The following is an 18649-nucleotide window of genomic DNA, read 5'->3' as shown; positions in this document are numbered from 1 at the left end:
TTTTACCGGTTATTTTCATTTTTTTACAATGTTACTAGACTTACCTGATTGTAACTAGAATTAACTGAAAACACAATACGGACCCTGATCTTGGGTCTGCATAATTGTTCACCCATCATGAGTTTCTGATTATTCTATGTGAAAACTATTCCATGCTCATCAAGGATATATATAGGAACAAATTCCTAAAATCCTTTATTTAGTATTTTTTAAAAAAACTGTCACACTTCCATTATAAAAGATAAATAAAAGAATACTTTATTCAAGGTAGCCTCCCATTCTCTTCTCAAAGGACATGATAGCCGAGGAAAACTATCTAGAACAAATTTAAAAAAAATTCCGTTGTAATACATAAAGAACGTATAAAAAGGAAGCAGTAAAGCTGTGTGCAATTCCCAGCCATCGCATGACTTTGCCCCTTGGAACCAAAGTGTAGGATAACAATGCAGTTACTTCTCTTGGCCAGTAGATTTCAGCATACTGCTTTCCAGTCATGTCTACCTTGCTTCCACTGCCAGCTTCATAACGCTTAACTCTTCTGCCAGGACAAGATGTCAGTCATTAGCTCCGACAAATGTCAAGAGAAATACGAACTTTCAAAGGGCTTTGATAACTTCAGTTAATACAAACTCCTGTTCATGAAGACCTCAGAGCAATGCAATGAGATTATTGCAATTAACCTAATTAAATAAGCTGCTACTAGAAGATAAAGAAGGAGGTGGTCTTTTTATTAGTGCCAAAGGTTTCTTGAGAGAACAGAATGCTCTTTCCTTCTAGAACATTTTAAATCTGTATAGTATTTGTGTCAAGAAAGAACTGGAACCAGCTATACTAAATTACAAACCGGCAGGAAAGATAACAGGAGGAAATCTGCAGTTTGAGAATGTATTATGGTCCAGAAGAGTAGCCAAAACACTGATCCATTACTTGTCTTCTCTTAAAGGCTGGTTGACTTTCTTTAAAAATAAAATGTTGGCTTATCTGCCCAAATTAAGAATGCCTGGTATAGTTAGTTTACTGAAATATTTCTGACAAAGAGCTAGGAAAGCAATATATTATCTTTCATACAGAGAAAAAAAGCACTCAACTCTCAAATTCCGAGCACCATGTTTTATGAAGTAGAGGAAATGTCACTAAAGGGGGGGTATGGTTTTGCTCAAGTATCTGAGATGTACCTATTATCTTAAAGGGTCTTATTAGAAAGAAACCTTTCTCAAGTATTATATTTAATGTCTATGTGATTTTTAAACATGCAAATCATTACTATATATATAAGGAGTACTCACTCTAACTCTTTAATTTTAAATGCAAAATTGGACAGTAACTCAAATTTCTGCTGACTTTGTAACTCAATCAAAAAGCTACTCATTCGTTACTATTGAACATCTAGCTACTTACTTTTATATAGGATTTAGTAAATAAAAGCAAAATAAATGACTTAAAAATATGAGGTAGTCATAGTATCTTCCTTTTGTGGAAATGAAAATAAATGCAAAGAAGCCAAGTAATCTGATGATTTTGCAGAACATCAGAAATAAATTCAAAATCAGGATTAGCACTCTGAATTTCTGCTTTCAGTACTGTCTATTAAGGCTACAATCAGCCTCTGCTGTTTCAATTTACCATGGTGGGAGGAAGGGCAGTATTGCTCCCCAATTACAGAAGCAAGTGCACAGAATTATGACTCACAATATAAACAATATTTAAGCTTCTCTTTTGTTACTACCTAAAAATCTCTGTAAAAGTACAGAACAAGATAATAAGCCTTAAAGACTAATCACCTTGAAATTTCAACTTCAATAAAAGGTATGTTCCTTAACATACCATAAAGTTGGCTATTATATCTAAAAGTATATTTAAGCACAACTATTATGGGATGATTAACAGTCTGGTTTAGGACTGGCCTTAGGGCGCCTGGGTAGCTCAGTCGGCTGAGCATCCGACTTGGGCTCAGGTCATGATCTCATCATTCGAGAGTTCGAGCCCCGCATTGGGCTCTGTGCTAACAGCTCAGAGCCTGGAGCCTGTTTCAGATTCTAGATCTCCCTCTCTCTTCCCCTCCCCCACACCCGCTCTGTCTCTCAAAAGTAAACATTAAAATATATATATATATATATTAAAAAAAAGGATTGGCCTTGAGCCTCTTCTTTCTAATACTCTATGAATAAATCAGCTTTCTTCAGGAATGGTGGTTTGAGAAGCCCCACTTGCAACCATCCTTGCAGAGTCTGGACTGATAGAGTCTGATGAAAAGGAAAATACCAATTATACCACTGCAACAATGGGAAACTTAAGTCAGGAAATTTTTTAAATTCAAGTACCATCTTAGCAGAATTGAGAGAGTCAGCCATTAATCACTTAATGTGACTAACTCAATTTAATTGGCCTTCTAAACACCTAGCCAAGAACGCAAAAGAATTACCATTTGCACTGGGGAAGGAAGACAGAGGCATGGTGAACTCTGTCCATGGACATCTGGACGTCGAGAGGGCAGCAAAAGGACCCACGGTACTTCAGCAGGATAGGACAAGAGAAGGAAACAGGGTCCAGGACTAGATGCTGGAATTCAGTCAAAGACAGTTTTTTAAACAGGTTGCACTTCTGATTTAGTACTACTGACCAACAGCCGAGCCAAAGCAAATATTTACAGTGAAAATCAGGCATGCAGCTCAAGGTTGTAACTGTAAAGCAGAATACCATACGAGTGGAAACAGTCTATGTACATAATGTCATGTAAGACTACTGTAGTTTGAACACATGCAACTGTGAATCCAGCTGTACCTGTCACTATTAATATCATTCTTTCATAACCAAAGATGGATATGGAATGTCGTCAAAGTTTTACACAGTTTGCCTGTGTCTACTAGTATAAAGAAGCAATCAGAAGTCGTCTGCAAATAACATTGAGAACACAACCATGGAGAAATTTGTAGTTCTTCCCGCTCTAAAACTGTTCAATTATAAAAGTACTTTTTCTAGTAAGAAAAGGGAATCATTGCTTACTATTAAAGGTGTGAACACTTCTTGATTTTTGGCCCAAATTGTATGTTTGAATTTCAAATGAATGGGACCTAGTCATTGAAGAGTCTTAATAAAGCATCTGACGACCATTTGCCATAGGTAAGGTGACCCTCTTGTGAGCGGGGCCAGTATCTGCCTTAGAAGCTAACTGTGTCACTTGAGTTTTACTATAGTCATTAGGTTTTAGAGTATACGTTTTAACCCAGTTATATTGTAGTCATGTATTAAAATATAATAAGCTTTGCAAAGTAAATGTTTCTACACAAGAATGATGGACTACCTGTAAAATGCCAATCATACATAAACAAGGATCACAGTTATTCACTTAGCCTATGTAAAATCTACACATTAGATTTTCTGCCAATAATACCTTTTCTTGGCCAACTTCAAAAGTACCTATAGTTTATGTCTCAGGAACTTTAAGTCAGAAAATAGGAACCGAAGAACAATTACCATTTTAAATATTTCCTTTGGGCTAATGTTCACACAACATATGCATCTCTGACATTTCAGCTTCTAGTAACATGGGCCCTTAGATTCATGAATCAAGAAAAGATAAGCCAGAGGGCTCCACGGGAGCTAATAACGAAAAGCCGAACGGGGAAATGGAACTGCTCAAGGTATAACTGGCTAATGGTGATGCCACATATTAATCATTCACCGTTCTTTTCCACACACACATTAAAAATATGAGAGTGCATATTTCTAGGGAACCTTAAAGCAACTGACATACTTCTCAAAATCAGAAAAGCTTGAAAAAATCCTATTCCTAAATATTGGCAACTATGAATATTATCTTACTGTTAAAATATTCTCATGGGAATAATTTTAAAATTATAATTTCCAGAAGACTAATAACAGGAGAAAAAAATTATGTCTAAATAGGTATAGTTCTTCCTATAAAGCTGATCAATATGGCACTCTACAAATTTACAAAATTTTAGATATGGAATACCTAAAATATGTAGACGTGTTGCAGCGCCTACATATGTATTTTTCTGTTCTTTCTGAATCCCGAGGCAGAGTCAGCCTTCTCCACTTAATACGTTTTCACACTGAAACCATACAGGAATACTAGTTTTTGAGTAGCATTCCCTTTTAGTTCCACTACTTTAACGTGGTAGGACATGCCCTGGACATAAAGTCAATAAAGCGAGAAAGAAGCGTTTGAATCTTTGTACTCTGAACTCTTCGTAGGAAAAGTGTTTTGGGGGGCAATGGAAACAAATCATTCTCAGACAAAAAACAAAAACAACACCCTAGTTTTTAAGATAGTTCCTAATGTCCAATATAGGATATAGGATATAAGATTCTAGACTCCAACTATTCAAATTTATATACAATTACAGTACTCTGGAGAAGTACAGAGAAATACTTTTAAAAAATACAGGTATATAAATTAAAGAAACTGGTATTTAAAAGATTTAATACAAGGAGAAAAGATACTGTATAGTGGTACCAATTCTTAATACAAATTAGTAAGCATAGTTTATATAATTTCAAAAGTTATTCACATTATTGCTAGATACCACAGTTGAATGGAACAAGTTCTTGACACACATTAAAACTTGTATAATTTCAGGTTTATAAAAACAAAAATTTACACATAGGCCATTCAGAAATTTAGAAAGTTTTAAAATGCATGGAGATATGTACAACCAAAAGGGGGGGGATATGTATATTTGTATATATTTAGAAGAAATATGTTAATCTGATTCAAACTTACATGTCGCATTCTCAGTCAAAAAAGTATGCATAACTGGACTGAAAGCAAACTAGTGGATAAAAACAGTACTAAATAGGTCCTCCGTTTCTTAGCAATAGTAATCTGTTCTAAGTATCAATGGGGTATTTAAACACCAGCTTACTTTTAATTCGAGAACTTTTGCTTTCTTCCAAAAACTTTTCAGAAACATATATCCATTCTACAATTATGTTAGATTGGGAGAAGCATTTTCCTTAGAAATTTTTAAAAGGAGTATTTCCATACTTTTCTATAGAAGATTTGATAAACAATAAAAAATAACGCAAGTAAGGCCATTATTATCATCTTGATCAAAAATATACACAGATTGTAATGCTACTATATTTTGTGATCCTGAGCTCTAGTAACCATTAGGTGCATGCATACCATTCATTATTTGTCTATTCTATTAAAAATAATTTAATACTGCCTTACTACCTCTGAAGACAGAAACACTTTCAAAATTTGTTGATAGGTCTTCATAACGTAACAGATATTTCTGCTGTAAACAGAGCATTAGGAATTGTATGGAAAAGGATATGTTAGATTCCAAAAAGCTATTAAAGAAAACTTACTATTTTAAAATAATAACTATTTTAAATTTTAAAAGGAAGAAAAATAATACAAAGAGTGTGCTTGGAATAGATAAGTAGAGGCTTACAAAAGTGTTCTTCTATATTATGCAATTAATAAATAGAGGACTGTGTGTGTACCTTGGTGATAAAATAAAAAAGGCTGGCCACTTTTTATGCTAAGTTCAAATGTATTTTTTCGATAATACAAAAAAGTAATCCTTGAAAATCAGAATACATAACAGAAAAGAGCACAATAACTTAAGTATTAAACATCTGTATGAAATAACTGTTGCAAAGTTTGACAAAAATGCACACTTAGAACATGCGGTTATTTAAAAAAACAAAAACAGAAAAAAAAAAACAAAACACCACACGATTCTGTAGAACCAATGTTATGTCACCACCAGGAGAGCACCAAGCAAGGCACCATTGGAAAGACAACATACTTGGAAAGTCTCTATAAATAAAGTGAATGCTAATCTGGTCGAAAAATCGGTGTCTTTGGTAAAAATTCTATGAGGATGACCTGTAGAGGGAGAGAAAAAAGTTTTAAAAAGATTTAAGTACATTTTTATCTCAAAAACTTTCAATTCTAGTCCGTCGCTCACAGCAATTTTGCTGCCTCTGACGGAGAATGCATGCATGCGTGACAAGACAAGGGAGCCAGCGCTAGCAGTCATGGGATGAGAACTGGACTACATTCCAAGTGTTTCATACTCTACCCATCTATTTAATCCCAACAACTTTTCTACGAGGCAAGTATTAGCATCCTCATTTTACAGATGAGGACAGCGATGATCCAAGAAGTATAACATCATGGACTGTGGAGTCACTACTTGAACGAAGGGCTATCTTAACTCCTAAGCCTTGCCCTTTCTACTGCACCACGTGGTTGCAGCCAACCCAATATTTATTTCTTCAGGCTTCCTCTTTTGTACCTAACCCAGTTCCATGGGTCTTTAGGTTCTAGATTTGCTCTCACTTTACTGTACCAGGATATGTGGATCTCTTGATAAAGGATCTCTTAATTTTTTTAGAAGCCCTTTTCTTCCTAGGTTAGCAAAATTAAAGGTTAAATTTGTTCCAAAAGACCTTTTACTAGGAAAACCAATAAAAACAAAAACACAGTAACACAGAAAAACACAAGTTGACTAGAGCTAATTTTTATTCCAATCTTGAGCTGCTTTAAATTACAATCAATTCTTTCCCTTGTTCCAACTCTGTATGAAATAGATGCTAAACAAAACATTACTTGAACAGCTTCCAAGTTTGGTCAACTCCTCATTTTTTCTTTCACAAACTTGTCCTGATGTAACCTCCAGGTTTGGACACTCTTGTACATTTAGCCAAATAGGCCAGAAACATTCATTTTCACTATTCATTTCTCTTGACTTTTGATCTGCCTCAATAAAGAAGGCTCTTCCACATACAGCTCAAAAATATTCCTCCGCTACTTTGGTTATCTCATACTAATAAGCCTTGGGTGCCACTCTCTGACCTGTTATTTGCTGACAAAATGTCCACTAGCTTCCTGTCTAGCTTTCTTATTTGAGCTACGTTCCCCTGTTTCTCAGTTTCCTCATATTAAATAAAGGGACTGGACTAGATGACAAAATTCTGTGCAGCTCTAAGATCTGATGATTAAACTACCTGATTTGAGGTTTAACAACTTATGAGTCAACATTCAATAAATACTTCTATATTTCAAACATGTCCTCATCAAGCAGTTTTTATAATTTCAGGTCTTAGGTGTAGGCATTACATTACATACTACAACTACGGAATACAAAATAAAAGCTATCTTTGACTACCTGTCAATTATTATTGGTTTTCAAAAAATATATCCTAGAAACTCTTTTCCTTCAGAGTCACACACAGAAACTGGCCACTTGTCTTATTTCTTCTATTGCATCTGGATAAAAGTTGGTATCAAGTTTATTTTTTTCCAGATTGTCCTCAGTATTCAAAATATAACCGAGGAGAATTCTTTTCTTTTAACTAACAAATGAAATTTCTGTAAGTTAAAGAAAAGTTAAGGTCAAAGAGAAAGCTGTGGTAAAAAGGCCCAATTCATTAGAAAAACAAAGCACTCTCTTCTTACTAATTATTGTGCTATCTTAACTTTTTAAAATTATTTCTTAGGGAGTTTTTGAAATTATGTTATTCCACCATGCGACTATCACAAATGACACGTACTCTGAGAAAATTTAGAAAAAAATACATTTTGGAGCAATTTTTCTGTACTTTTCCTTGTTTAAAAACAAAATTTGTATTTTTAAGTAATCTCTATACCCAACGTGGGGCTTGAACCCACAACCCCAAGATCAAGAGTCCTATATGATCTACTGACTGAGCCAGGCATCCCTGTTTTTTTTTTCCTTTTTACTACTCTTCTGGGTATCTTCTATGATGGTGTAAGAATAATATGGCTTTAGAGGAAAAGTGCTTATCTAAAAATTTGTAAGAAATTAAACTATTTTACAAACAAAACACATAGTTCAGAATGTTTTGGAAGGTTAGTAAATTATTTTTAGTTAATAAAATATGTCATAAAAATAAGCATGAATATAATGAGTACATTTTATGAATGGATGACTTTCTTATAGCTCTATCTGGAAATAACAGCATTGGGAATAACTTTTATGTTTTACTTTTGAAAGTCAATTTAGAAATTCACTACTATTTGGGTTTATAAATATAGCAAGTATTTTTTCACAAAAGCCTTTAAATCTACATATTCATCCCTCCTCACAAAATACATAAACTCTCTTACCATCATGAGAGCACAAGACCAACATTTTCACAGGTCAATCTCAAAACGAGTTATTGGAATGTACTTTTTTTAATAAAAAAGTATCAAGTGACTTTCACATCATCGTAAATTAACATGTCTAATATACTAACTAATGATAAAATCTACATTTTTGATTCACTGAAAAGACATTTTTAAGATGTCTTTTCTGTTCAAGGTTAGAAATGGGATTTGACTGTATGATAATGAAAGAAAGGCAAAACGCTACAGAGAAAAATGATTTTATGATAATTTGCAACCATTTAAGCACTGTTTTAATCAATCTCTTATCCATACACACACTCTCTCACACATGCACACACAAATCTATACTATCTATGATGGCTGTACTGTTTCAAAGAATAGACAAAATTTGTCAGAAATGTGCCTGGTACTTCACAAAGACTAGGACTTTAATTTTCAACAGTTAACCCCTCACAAATCTTTTTCTTTCAGTATAACAACCTTTCCATATTTCAAATAAAGCACTCAAGCTCAAGGGAGAGTAAATAAAAATTCATGATTTTCTACAGCATTTTCAACTTTGTACAAGGAAAATCGCTCAAGTAAAATCAAGGAGTCAGTAAGTTAAATCCCATACTGAATAAATTTTCAAATTCATTGTATACATGCACCACTTAGATGTCTTTTAAAGAATACAGGATGAGCAACATCTCACCTCCTGCTTTCCCTCTAAGATAATTTTTACAAAACAATATTCTAATAACATTTTTAAAGATTCTTTAAAGGCCACTGAGGTATGGGCAGTTAAAATCTATAAAGGCTAAAGGTTTCTTAAGCTCCAACGGCTTGGTTGAAAGGTTTTCTTCCATACTTGGAAACTTGATTAGCATTATATAAAAAAGCCATATCTGACTTGCTGCGTAACCAAAGTTGTGGTTATTCTTTATACAGCATCTAAAATTTCACACTCCATCAACACATGTTCAGGCTATTTTATCTTGGCAATTAATTTATTATTTTTCAGAACACAGTGAAGCCTTGTTCTCAAGTCATTCATAACTTTATAAATCAGTCCTGCACATGAAACCACGCATCTGTGAACCGTAGAAAATCCTTGCACTCAGGAGATTAAGCTCCTGACACCTTTGCTGATTAATAATCATGGAAAGAATAAGATCAGAAGCAAAATAAATGATCATTTAATAGAGAAACTCACAAAACAGCCCTTTAACTTACATATTCCATCATGTTATTCGTTTCACATTTCCTTTTGCTCAGTCTCCAGTGCAAGCACAGCTAGACAAGTGGGAGAGTAAAAGAAGAAAAATGAGCTCTGTTTTATTGCAGCGCACAGACTAACCCATTTGTCCACCTTTCATATTTTTAGTTCAACAAAAGCATCTGTTTCCATACTGTGCAATTCAGACCCCAACAGTACGAAGCTGCTCCCTGCGGTACTCACCTTGTGGTATAACCTATTGTTTTCCCATTCTAATAACTTCTCAATCGATCTTCGTGTCTGGAAGACAAATGAGAAAAAAGTTTACTCTTGACTGGTTTTAGAAAAACTTTGTTTTGCAGCTGTTTTTTGTGTGAAAAGGAGAGAGGTAAGAAGACAGTGACTGAGTACATGGTAGTCTAGAACACTTCCAGCATTTTCGTACTGCATAGTAACCTGACCAGAAGTAGTATTCTATTTTAATAAAGATATGGCTTTATTCTCTAGCACTGTATCTTTTTTTAACCGTTTCAAAATTACTAGCTTCTGGTTTAAAACTGTCAACGTCTAAAAAGCTAATGTAATCTACCAAGTGATATACATTTTAATCCCCGTTTCTTTGAAAAATATTTTTGCGGTATTTAGTGATAAAAGTTCCTTCATATCGATTTTAAAACAAGTTATCTAAATATCAGTTAACAAAATACAAAAGACTTTAGGGTAAAATCAAAAAGAAAATAATTAAAAATTAATAAAAAAAATCAATCAGCTATCAAAACAAACTTTTACATCACACTTAAAAATAATATCCAAATTTAAAAGCTAGTTTATTAATTAGTCCACAAAGATTTTCAAGCAGAGGCAAAACTGTATATAAACCAACAAAAGTGATTATTAAAATCAAAATTTTAAATCAACACTACTAGCTGCTCAAGGAATCAACTGAAAAATTTATGTTTAAGTTCCCTTGATTTTTGCAATATACACCATGCAGCATGAAACGTGTCTTGCCTGGACGTGTGAATAAAGGACAGGATAATTCATGATGCCAGGTGTTAGGATGAGACTGACACAGCTGCAGGTGCAAAAGGGACGGTGCTGCCACCAGAAGCAACTGCAACTTGGTGCAGCTGCAGCTTCCTTGCAAGGGAAGGAAAAAAAGCATCCAGCGCTATTAATGTGCACAACTAAATGACTACTAAGAATCAAATATGAAAATCTGCATGTCAAGCAAGGATGAGCAAGGTGAAAAATTGTTAGGATCAAGCTGGTTTTCAATAGTTTGTCACAGAATAAATGGTTAATATTTAAAGTATATACAGGAACCTAAGTTACCACATTACCTTTTAGCATGTTGTACATACTAACGTTACACTAGTCACATAGGTGCCAATTATAATTCATAGCTACCAATGAGTTACCCACTATTACTATTTTCTCCAAGCTTATGTCCTAAGAATCAGAAAATCACCTAACTCAGAGCAATAATACGCCAATGACTAATTTATTACATTACTTTTTTTTTTTTAACAGTTGTGTGGGTTTTTTTTTTTTTTTTGGCAAGAATTTTAAAGGAAAAAAAGTGCCCTTGTTAACAATGATCAGCAGACCTCACTTGTTTCTTTGTAAAGATAGCCTTTTAGAGGCAGCTCTCCTTTTAAATGAAAATAGGGCAGCAGTTATGGTCACACTTTTTGTTAATTTAGTTGCCAGTCAGCCCCAAATCAAAAGAAAATAAGGCTGCAGAGTGTAATTAACATTCAGTTCAGTCGTTTTGTCCCTTGTCTAGCCCCCAAGCTTTGTTAAAATTGCCATCTGAATGCTGAAGGCTGTAGGGAAATCGATTTGATTCTAATCGCACCATGAAAAGAACATGATCTAACTGCTTTCAGCCCTCCGTAAATCTGTACTAGGTCTTTAGCACAATGCAACTTCCAATTTAAAAAGCACTGAATGTCTCGTCAATGACTTTGTGAAGAAAAAAGAACAAGGAGCAGACATAAAAATTCCAATAGTTGTTTAAGCATTAAAGTTCATTTGCATCACAGCGAACCTGAAAAGGGCTGACCTCTCAAACCGCCTCTCAGGTCTATGAAGTTGTAGCCTTGACAAGCTCACATTGACAGAGCTCATTGACTCTGAAAGGCTACTCTATCAATGGTGAAAAATGGCAATAGGTTCTACTCTGAGCAGGCATCTGCCTGCCCACCCGCTGCTAAACCAATGGCAAAACCGATTCAAGACCTGAATCTACCTTGTAATCTTCCTTTCTAGGACTTTTTAATAATAGATTAAGATTACTATACAATTTGAGGTTTTACTTTTACTGATGTTTAAAACAGGGGGAGGAGAATGAAATAACTAGGGAGGAGAGAACAAGCTTTCCGAGTCCGTTGTTTTCTATCAATGTATAAAAAGTAAAAGCTTAACATTACATTCAGTAAATATTCATTGCGCAAAAAAAAAGTGTAGATACCATCAACATCATTTCATCACAAATTTAAACCTATGCTATACTATAGCGAGAATGGATCTCATTAGGAATGGATCTCATGGTGTATATGATGCACACAAAATTAATTTAGAAACTTGGAAGTAGTTACTTTAAATAACTGACATCAACTAGCAGTTTTTGGATAAAAGGTAAATTACAAAGTATGAGCCTGAAATTCCAAAATATTTATGTAGGAATTCTGAATTGACTCTTTGCCTCTAATTAGGAGTTTAATGATAGGGTTTGGTATAATAATTGTATCTTACGACATTTAAGAATTCTAAAGCAAACAAACCCTGGTATGCCGTATTCTGAATAAGCATCTAAATATAAAATATTTCTACGTACTTGACAATCTGGAGAAAAAACTGTGAATTAGCAACATCTAATCTTGCGATAAGACTTCTTTCCTGCTTGACAGGTGAAAAAAAGCACTTGCACGTGCAGCTTAATTAATCACTGCACTTGACATCTCAATGATTTACAGTGAGGAGCAGGTGAGAACATACAAAACCAGAAAGGAACCCTTGATCTAAGTGGAACATTTCTAGGACACTAAGGTGACAAGTATATAGATTCTTAGCAGTCATTTAAAAAAGGAGAAAGAAAGAAAGAAAGAAAGAAAGAAAGAAAGAAAGAAAGAAAGAAAGGAGGGAAAGAAGGAAGGAAGGAAGGAAGGAAAAAGGGAACAAGAAACTGTGCCACAAATGATTTGTTAGTAACAACAAAAGCTCAAATTAAATGGAAAAATAAAGCTTTAACTACCAAGAATGTTTAATATTCTGTACTTATTTTAGCTAACAAAATCAAAATATATTTTCAAGATCAAATACAACATCAATTTAGCAAATATTGAAAAAATATACATCTCAGCATTTGTAAAAGCTACTTAAAAGTCTTTAAACAGGAAGAGAAAGCACCTCATAATTGCAGTCACCTAGAAATCAAAGAGTTTATGTCCACAGTGTTGTTAGATAGCTATTTCTAAAGAAATATAAGATTTAACACTGCCAAACTCTATAATTACTACTAGACAAGCAAACCTAGCCATATAAAAATTTGTTCTTGATTTTTTAAAAGTTTGTATCAATCACCAAATTCAATAATTAAAGCAAACTAATGTGCATCGAAAAAAATTAGTATGTACAGGATCTGTCAACACAAAATACCAAAAAAAAAAAAAAATCCTTTTTCAGTATTCTAGCCCACTGGATTTCTAAAAATAAGTCATCTTATTAAAAGAATTTGGTGCTTATGAAAAGCACCAGATTGATATTCATGGGAACCAAAAATCTTCTTCTATTTAACTGAAAAGAACAGGGGAGAGGGCAGTGCAGGCTTCAGTGCAAGCTTCCCTACAGTGGGCCTTAATCCTTTTCAGCGTTCACACCCTGGGGGTGAGAGGACAGGTTAGTGGTTCTTTACCAATGAATCCTCGGTCCGGCAGCATAAGATGATCAACAAAAATCTAATTTTATCATGGATTCTTAACAAAAAGGACCAAGACCACCAACTCACACCATGCAAGCAAAACAAGTTTTTAAGGGAATAATGGCATGCCACTAACCTGGTCTGTAAGGGGACAGCTCCAAGAACCTGGACTCCCACCTATCTTCCTTATCACAAAGCTCACTTGAACTCTTTTTTCACACATTTCTTCAACACCTTGCTAATTCTATTTCTGTCACAGGTGAACTAACTCTAATATAGCCATATGGCAATGTTAAAGTAAAAAATAATAGAGATTCAAAAACATTGCAATTCTAAATAAACTTATTTAATAAACAGACTTTTAAGTAACAAGTAGTAATAACAGAAGGATAGAAATTTTGGCTTCTATTTCTATTACCTTTGAGACCACTTTTTTGAGAATTGTGAAAATAAGTGAAAACGTGAAAATCTTAAGAGAAGTAAAATGGCCTGGACAATTCACAAAATGGCTAACTAAATAATGATTAATAAAAAAATTTACAATAGGTATGACATGTTCCTATCAATTTCCAAAGAGGCATCTAAATAAAGTAAGCTTACAATAGTAAAATACCTATGAGGCACCTAGAAATAGTAAGTTAGCACAATTGAAAATTAGGGTTTCCTGAAAATTCAAATTGGACTCATTATGAAGCATTTTTGTCATTTTTTCCTAAATATCATTACTTCCTAAGGAATAAATTACTACTCCCTATAAGCAAATTATGTGCCAGTAGATCTAAATAAGTCATTTAGGGCAGCAAGAAATCCTTTAGAAAACCTTGAGCATATTACTCCTCTACTTTGCTACAAGTATTACTTAATAGCATACTCAATTACCAACGATTCATTGATCACAGTCAATTGTTTAAAAAGTGGTTTTTCAAAAAGTGGTTTTCTAAAAGTTGCTAATACAATCAATGGAAATCTCATGAATTTTAAAGTACTTTAAAGCCAAAGAAAAAAATGCTAAATGTAGAAGCTGTAACAAAATTTCTCTGAAATTTTCCCAAAGAAATGGCATTCTTACCAGTCTTTAAAACATAAAGATGCTAAGATATGTTAATAAGATGTATAAATAAAATATCTCACGAATAACTATTTATAAAAGTTCAGCTATTGAAACTTCAAATTTATTTGAATAAGATTAATTTATAACATCACAATATCAATTCTTATTTAAATTCAATTTCTTATTTAAAACAAGTTTTAATTTTAAACTCCTAAATTTATAATGCATTAAGCTTTAACTAGAACAATGCTTGAATATATGCAAAATCTTATTTTTTAAAGTATTTTAAGTATTTTTCAAGAGCTATACTTTCTTTTAACATCTGTGCAAATTCAAATTGCTAAAATAAGTGACACAAAAATGTTTTAAGCTGTAATTCATTAGAAACCATATAAAATTTTAAATGAATTATTTGAACAAGAGAAAATTACATGATACACCTCTATTCGGAATTAATATAAGTCTTATATTGTACTATGTGCAGAAAATTAAATGGCATATCTTATTGTGACACACGAAAAATCTGGATTCAGCAAAAAGACAAACTAGAACATGATCAAATTCCTCAGAAGGATGTTTAAGCAAATTCCTTCCCTATACTTAAAGGCTCCTTTTGAAAATTTTATGTGGACATTAACTTTTTAATAATTTAAAAAATTTAAAAAATTTTTAAATGTTTACTTATTTTTCAGAAAGAGAGAGAGAGCGCATAGGTAGGGGAGGGGCAGAAAGAGAGAGGGAGATACAGAATCCAAAGCCAGCTCCAGGCTCTGAGCTGTCAGCACAGAGCCCAATGCTGGACTCGAACTCATAAACCATGAGATCATGACCTGAGACAAAACTGAACACTTAGCTGACTGAGCCCCACCCAGGCTCCCCAGTAATGATCTTACTTTAAGTTTCTTTCAAACCTTTAAAATCCCCCTACTTCTAGGTATAAAATCAAACTATAATCAGTAATTTTTAAAAGCTTAATTTTGTATCCTTATCAGAGAATGGAAAAAAAAAAAAAAAAAAAAAAAAGCATGAGATCTGGAGCAGTAAGGCTGGGATTCTAGCCGTGGCTTAGCCTTAAGACTGTGGGGCTTCAAATAGATTACTTAACTTCTCCAAACAGATTACTCAGTTTTCTCATCATTAAAGTAGGAATAACATGAAAATCTACTCATGAAATCTGGGGAAAATTACATGACACACTACAAGTAAAATGATTAAGCCAATCCCTGGCACACAGTATGCATTCAATAACTATTAGATATTGTAATATTTACCACATAGGACTGGTATAAAAATTTTAGATGTGTTTCAACAATGTATGTATATATCAAATCATCATGTTGTACACCTTAAATTTACACATGTCAATTGTATCTCAAAGCTGGATAAAAAAGACAATGTATGGAATAGATCTTATAAGTTAAATACTCTATCATACACACAAATACACACAAAAGAGGGAGGGAAGGAGGAAATTATCAGAGGTGATGGTCGTGTTCATGGTATTATGGTGACAGTTTCACAGGTGTATACTTAGCCGCAATTCATCAAGGTGTATACATTAATATGCACAGCTTTTATGTACACCAATCATAATTTAGTAAAAAGGGAGACAGAAAATCCAAAAAGAATGCATATAAAATGCTTTGCTAATAGCAGGTGTACAAGACAGGTTTCCCCACTATCCAAAAGAGTGTTCTTAACAAAAACTTGTCCATAAACCAAAACAGTATAAAGAAGCAATTACCATTAATTTATATGGAAATTTTTTTGAGATTTCTCAGACCCAAAAAATAACCTCTTAGGTTCTTCTGATACATTAGGACACATCTTGCTAACAAATGTACAAAATAAAAGGAGATAAGGTACTGATGCTCACAGACACAGTTCAAAGCTATGGTGGCTGGATGCTGAGATGCTAGTTGCTGGATGCTGAGATGTAGTTCCCCGGGAGGCAGCTTGGTGGGATCCTTCCTGCAGCCCCGGGTGCCCGCTGTCTCTATGACGGCTGGCTGCAAAACAAACGCTAAACACTATTTTCACTTTTTGTCTTTTTTCCTAAAAGCCAAAATCCTCTTCAGATTTCATTCAGTGAGTTACCAAAAACAGGTACGAATACAGAACTTTTGTAAAACTGAAGTATTCACAATGTGAACTTTCAAAAAGCAGGGGCTATCTATAATGATCTTTCTCTTCATTTGTTCCTTGGAGTCTATTATTCCATTACATATCACTACAAAGTTTATATCTTATAGCAAAATATTTTCAGTTACGCAAATATCAAGAATTTAGCAATTTGGAGTGACTTATGTTATAAACCAAATGTTAATATGTTAAATTACATTAAAGAAGGTATAAAGGTCAGATAGCCAATATGAAAGGTTTTCTTAAATATAACATTAATACATTTCTACATTAATACATAATGTGAGTTATACCCAAATGTATAATTCAAGTTTGTTTCTCCTGGTTTACAGGATAGAAATTTTTATAAATCGTATTTTATAATACTAAGTGTATCACTGTACATTAAAAGAGCATTAAACCTTCCTTCGCAACAAAGATCAGATTCCTGAAAAACCTCTGTAAGAAGGGCATATAAAGTCAAGAAAAAAAAGACATTGAAGACAAAAAGCATTACTGACCACATGAAAGCCCTTATAAATATCCATTATACTTATAGAAACAAAGCAAACTGGATAGCATTCTAAAAAAGAAAAAAAGTTAGCACTGATTTTCTACATCTTCAATTAATAATAATGACTATTATAAGAACACATTTCTTTCATCATCCCTTGTTTATTAGAAACTTTTCAGGATTCCCCTTCACTAAAATTTCATTAAGATGTTTTTAAATTTGGGGGTGCCTGCCTGGCTCAGTTAGAAAAGCAGGTGACTCTTGACCCATCAGGGTCATAAGTGCAAGCCCTACTGAATGTAGAGATTACTAAAACATAAATAGATACACTTTTAAAAGAGAGAGAGAGAAAGATGCTTTTAAGTTTGTTTTGCTTCATTTCATTATGTGCAATATGGTAGAGGCATTTTTGTTTATCTAATTCTTCACCCAAATGTTCAATGCCATTCTCATTTTATGATTCAGTTACTGACTACAAATTCTCACCATCTAAACACAGAGTAACTTAGAGTTCTGAAAACTCTGGTAACTTTTAATACTATAGTATAACTGAGTAAGTATATTTCAAATTTCTCCCATATACAAATATTTGTAGCTTCCTAATTATGATTCCCCCAGGTTGACTTTCCCTTGAATTTCTTCAAGTCTTACAAGACTATATTCTCACTCAAAAACTCTACTCCTGACCTCCCCCGTTTGGATGTTCAACTCCAGCTACATCCCAAGGAAAGTAATTCATAATTATTAGTTAATTAAACTGGGGCTGAGAGAAAAAGATACCCAGAAGTAAATCTAAGCATACCACAATTTAAAGAGAAATTCAGTTAGACTGTATACAGGCCCTTTTCATCAGTTTCAAAACCTAAATAGCAATTACCTTTTAAAACAAACAAACAAACAAACAAACAAACAAACAAACAAACTTGAGGAACCTGGCTGGCTCAGTCCGTGGAGCCTGTGACTCAGGGTTGTGAGTTCAAGCTCCTCGTTGGGTATAGAGATGACTTGAAAATAAAATCTTAAAAAACAAACAAACAAACTCAGAGAAGACAAAATTAAAAAAAAAAAAAACCTATATGAAAAATTTTACTGAAATGTTCATTCTTTACATTTGAAATTAAAATCAACATTGAAAACTTCTTTACTTAAAGCTCAGAAATACAAACATTTCTGTAGACTGACACAGATCAATTTTTAAAGGATTACAGATTTTCAGAGCTGGAAAGAACCTGAGAGGTCAGTTAGGCTTCCTTTTTTTTTCATATTAAAAGAAAAAGAGGAGTAGGGGATAGAAAACCTTCAAGCTCACAGAGGTGTTAAGTGATTCCCTCAAGGTCACCCAGTTTCAAACAGTGATTTACTATTACACTGCAGGAAAAAATGCCTGTTACTTACTCTAAAAGACAAAATGCTTTTATTTACGTGGGAATCTTGTTTTGAATAGTAAGAACCATATCTTCTGAAATCTTATGATCTTACTACTCAAGGATTTCAAAAGCCAAAGGGTACATTCATTCAACACATATTTATTGAACACAAGGCAGACGTGAGGCACTGTGAGAGGCACTGGGACATGGCAGTTAGCAGGACAAATACCAGGAAGAATAATAATAAAATGATAATAATAGCAACTGCCACTAACTAAGCACCTACTATAGGCAAAATACTATACTAAGTATTCTACATGCACTTGATCTAAGTCTTAAAACACTGCAAGTAAGAGA

The 18649-nt window shown here is 33.6% G+C and overlaps 1 protein-coding gene across 2 annotated transcripts in view; it reads right to left on the bottom strand.

Annotated features, from left to right (window-relative positions):
* Positions 1 to 235: 235 nt before the first annotated feature.
* The window catches only part of CHIC2 (cysteine rich hydrophobic domain 2), a 57629-nt gene continuing 39215 nt past the window's right edge, over positions 236 to 18649 (bottom strand). For both annotated transcript variants that reach the window (XM_003985378.6, XM_006931121.5), the window contains exons 4-6: positions 9558 to 9614; positions 9332 to 9391; positions 236 to 5866 (exon numbers count right to left, since the gene is read on the bottom strand). In XM_003985378.6, coding sequence (XP_003985427.1) covers positions 5816 to 5866; positions 9332 to 9391; positions 9558 to 9614 — 168 coding nt within the window. In that variant the 3' untranslated portion in view covers positions 236 to 5815. The remainder of the gene's footprint in view (positions 5867 to 9331; positions 9392 to 9557; positions 9615 to 18649) is intronic.

Source organism: Felis catus, chromosome B1 (assembly GCF_018350175.1).
Source record: "Felis catus isolate Fca126 chromosome B1, F.catus_Fca126_mat1.0, whole genome shotgun sequence".
In the NCBI taxonomy this organism is placed as follows: domain Eukaryota; kingdom Metazoa; phylum Chordata; class Mammalia; order Carnivora; family Felidae; genus Felis; species Felis catus.
The sequence above is the reverse complement of the archived record's forward strand: the minus strand, read 5'-3'. Positions and strand labels throughout refer to the sequence as shown.